At 35.9% G+C, this 2,628-nt stretch overlaps 1 protein-coding gene across 1 annotated transcript; it reads left to right on the forward strand.

Moving 5' to 3' along the window:
• Window positions 1-288: 288 nt before the first annotated feature.
• On the forward strand, window positions 289-2,567 carry LOC113043203 (catalase-like). Its single transcript, XM_026202429.1, has 3 exons — window positions 289-512; window positions 1,691-1,862; window positions 2,442-2,567. The coding sequence occupies exons 1-3, from the start codon at window positions 450-452 to the stop codon at window positions 2,462-2,464; spliced, it is 258 nt and encodes an 85-aa protein (XP_026058214.1). The 5' UTR covers window positions 289-449; the 3' UTR covers window positions 2,465-2,567.
• The last annotated feature ends 61 nt before the right edge of the window (window positions 2,568-2,628 follow it).

Raw genomic sequence — 2,628 nt, forward strand, 5'->3', positions numbered from 1 at the left:
ATCATGTAAAATAATAATAATTTATAATATATGCAAATAAGCAGTTTCTTAAATGTTACTGCAATAATAAAAAAAAGCCTCAAATAAGATAACGATTACAAACAGGTCCACCATATTCATCTTTGAAAAAAACAAACAAACAGGAATCACTGCAAAACATCCTGTTTGATCAATAAAAGACAACTTTTTGGCCACATATCCCCTCCCATGTAGGCGATGGGTTTCTTTTATATCATTTATTTTATCTAGGGATGGCAGTAGGTTGTGAATGTTCTGGCCAATAGATATCAGTTGGGTGGTGATCACGTAAGAGTTCAGGTTCAAGTGCAAAGAGCAGACCGTTCTCACACTTAATAAATAACAAGCCTTGTTTAGAAAGAGCTCGAGCTGAGTGGTTTGGATCCACAGAAGTTGTGTTTCGCGTTTGTTTGTTATTGAAGAGCTGAATCATGGCAGACAGAGATAAAGCGACGGATCAGATGAAACTGTGGAAGGAGGGTCGTGGCTCTCAGGTCTGCTGCAGAATTTATATAATGGATATTATGTTCTGTTAAATATAAGTTCAGTTTGTGTGCTTTAAATAGGTTTATACCGTATATTTAATGGGTCATTCCGCAGCGAGAAATTGTGCCAAAGGTCGCAGGGCTGTAATGCACCAACACTTATGTATTTGCTTATAACGTAGTGTTTTAATGTGCAAAACGTCTCTAAATAACATGGGTTGCTTTAAAATGTGTCTTTATTCTGAAACTCACATCTGAAGGAAGATTTGTTATGCTTGCAGTGACAGAAAGACCGCATATTCGCACTACAAGTAACGCTAAACATGGTGTTTTCAAAGCATTTTATCATATATTTATGATATTTATTCTAAATTCGCTCTATATTGTCGAATATATTTATTTGATTGCATAAAACTGTAGTCAAGTGCTGGTTTTCCACTAAAACTGCATCCACTACGGTCCTAATATTTTTGAGCTCGGATGGTTGTTTTGAATTTGTAATGGGTTGCAAGTTCAAATGCACAAAACCAGATGCTTTATTACATATTTTCACGTGAAACGTATTTATAGTTGAAGTGGGTAAACGACATAAACGACGGAAGACGGTCAAGTCCCCGCCCCTTCCCACTCCTCTCTAACATGATTGGTCAATACCATGACGGACACCTCGCTCAGCGAATCACATTCTTAAAATCCTTTCAATGTTATGGAAGACGTTCAAGGGAGAGAAGCGATGTAGGCCCTCTCCCTTTATTTATTTAACGAGGACACGACATATAACCTCAATTACTTTCTCCTGCAGTTAAACATTAACCAGTTAAGTAGATAAATAACTATTATAGTTATTTAATCTCCGTTTTCAGCCCAAATGCCTATAGATTAATATTTGTTTTGCCTGTATAGTTATATAAAATTTGTTTCGTTCAGTGCCACACTGTCAAATTAGTTTAATAACAAATAATCATAATGCATTATAATGTATTCAGACAATATAAAATAAAGTCAATATTTTAGAATTTTATAATATTACTAATATTGTGATATTATTTGAAAGGACTGACTGTTGAATAATCTTTTAAAAATACATATTATTTTCTGTTTAATATTTAAAATAATTTGGTTTGTTTAGATGTTTTTTAATAGAGATTTTCTGTTGCTATTCTGTCTCATTTTGTTTTATTTTCCAGCGGCCAGATGTCCTGACCACAGGAGCAGGTGTCCCGGTAGGGGACAAGTTAAACTTGATGACGGCAGGCCCTCGTGGACCACTGCTGGTCCAGGACGTGGTTTTTACTGATGAAATGGCCCATTTCGACCGAGAGCGGATACCAGAGAGAGTCGTGCATGCTAAAGGAGGAGGTAACATGTTTAGTTTATGAAAATCTCTTATGCTTACTGCATTTATTTGTGACCCTGGAGCCAAAATAAGTTCCAGATATATTTGTAGCAGTAGCCAACAATACATTGGTTGGTTAAAATTACAGATTTTCTTTAATGCCAAAATCATTAGGATATTAAGTATCCCAAAGATCATTTGCATGAAGATATTGTGTACATTTGCTATCGTAAATATAAAAAGCTTAATTTTGATTAGAAATATGCATAGCTAAGTCTTCATTTGGGACCGCTTTAAAGACAGTTTCTCAATATTTTAGATTTTTTTTTTTCATATGATGCATAAATCTCAATTTCAGAAAAAATGACCTTATACTGGACCCTTATTGTATACTGAATTTGTAATTATAAATGTTTGCTGTCACTTGATTAGTTGAGTCCGTCCTTGCTGAATAAACTTAACCATGACAGTGCTGTGATTAGATTGGACAGACAGTCTTGATGCACATGAGACCTCTGTTCTGATTGGATAGAAAACTTTGGGCTCTGTCCTAGAAGGAAAGTATGGACTTCAAGCTAAATCTTTCTCCGTCCTCTTCACAGGAGGTTTGGCTACTTCGAAGTGACCCATGACATAACACGCTATTGCAAAGCCAAAGTGTTCGAGCATGTAGGAAAGACGACACCCATCGCCATTCGCTTTTCCACTGTGGCGTGGCGTTTCTGTGTGGATGTAATTATAATGTTTCCAGTGGAGTCTGGACTCTGTATGCATTGATTGATTGTTTTG

The sequence above is a fragment of the Carassius auratus genome, chromosome 25, assembly GCF_003368295.1.
Source record: "Carassius auratus strain Wakin chromosome 25, ASM336829v1, whole genome shotgun sequence".
Lineage (NCBI taxonomy): Eukaryota > Metazoa > Chordata > Actinopteri > Cypriniformes > Cyprinidae > Carassius > Carassius auratus.

Coding starts and splice junctions, on each gene's coding strand:
- LOC113043203 (XM_026202429.1), top strand. CDS start 450: ATGGCAGACAGAGATAAAGCGACGGATCAGATGAAACTGTGGAAGGAG. Junction 513..1,690: donor AGGAGGGTCGTGGCTCTCAG/GTCTGCTGCAGA, acceptor TTTATTTTCCAG/CGGCCAGATGTCCTGACCAC. Junction 1,863..2,441: donor CGTGCATGCTAAAGGAGGAG/GTAACATGTTTA, acceptor TCCTCTTCACAG/GAGGTTTGGCTACTTCGAAG.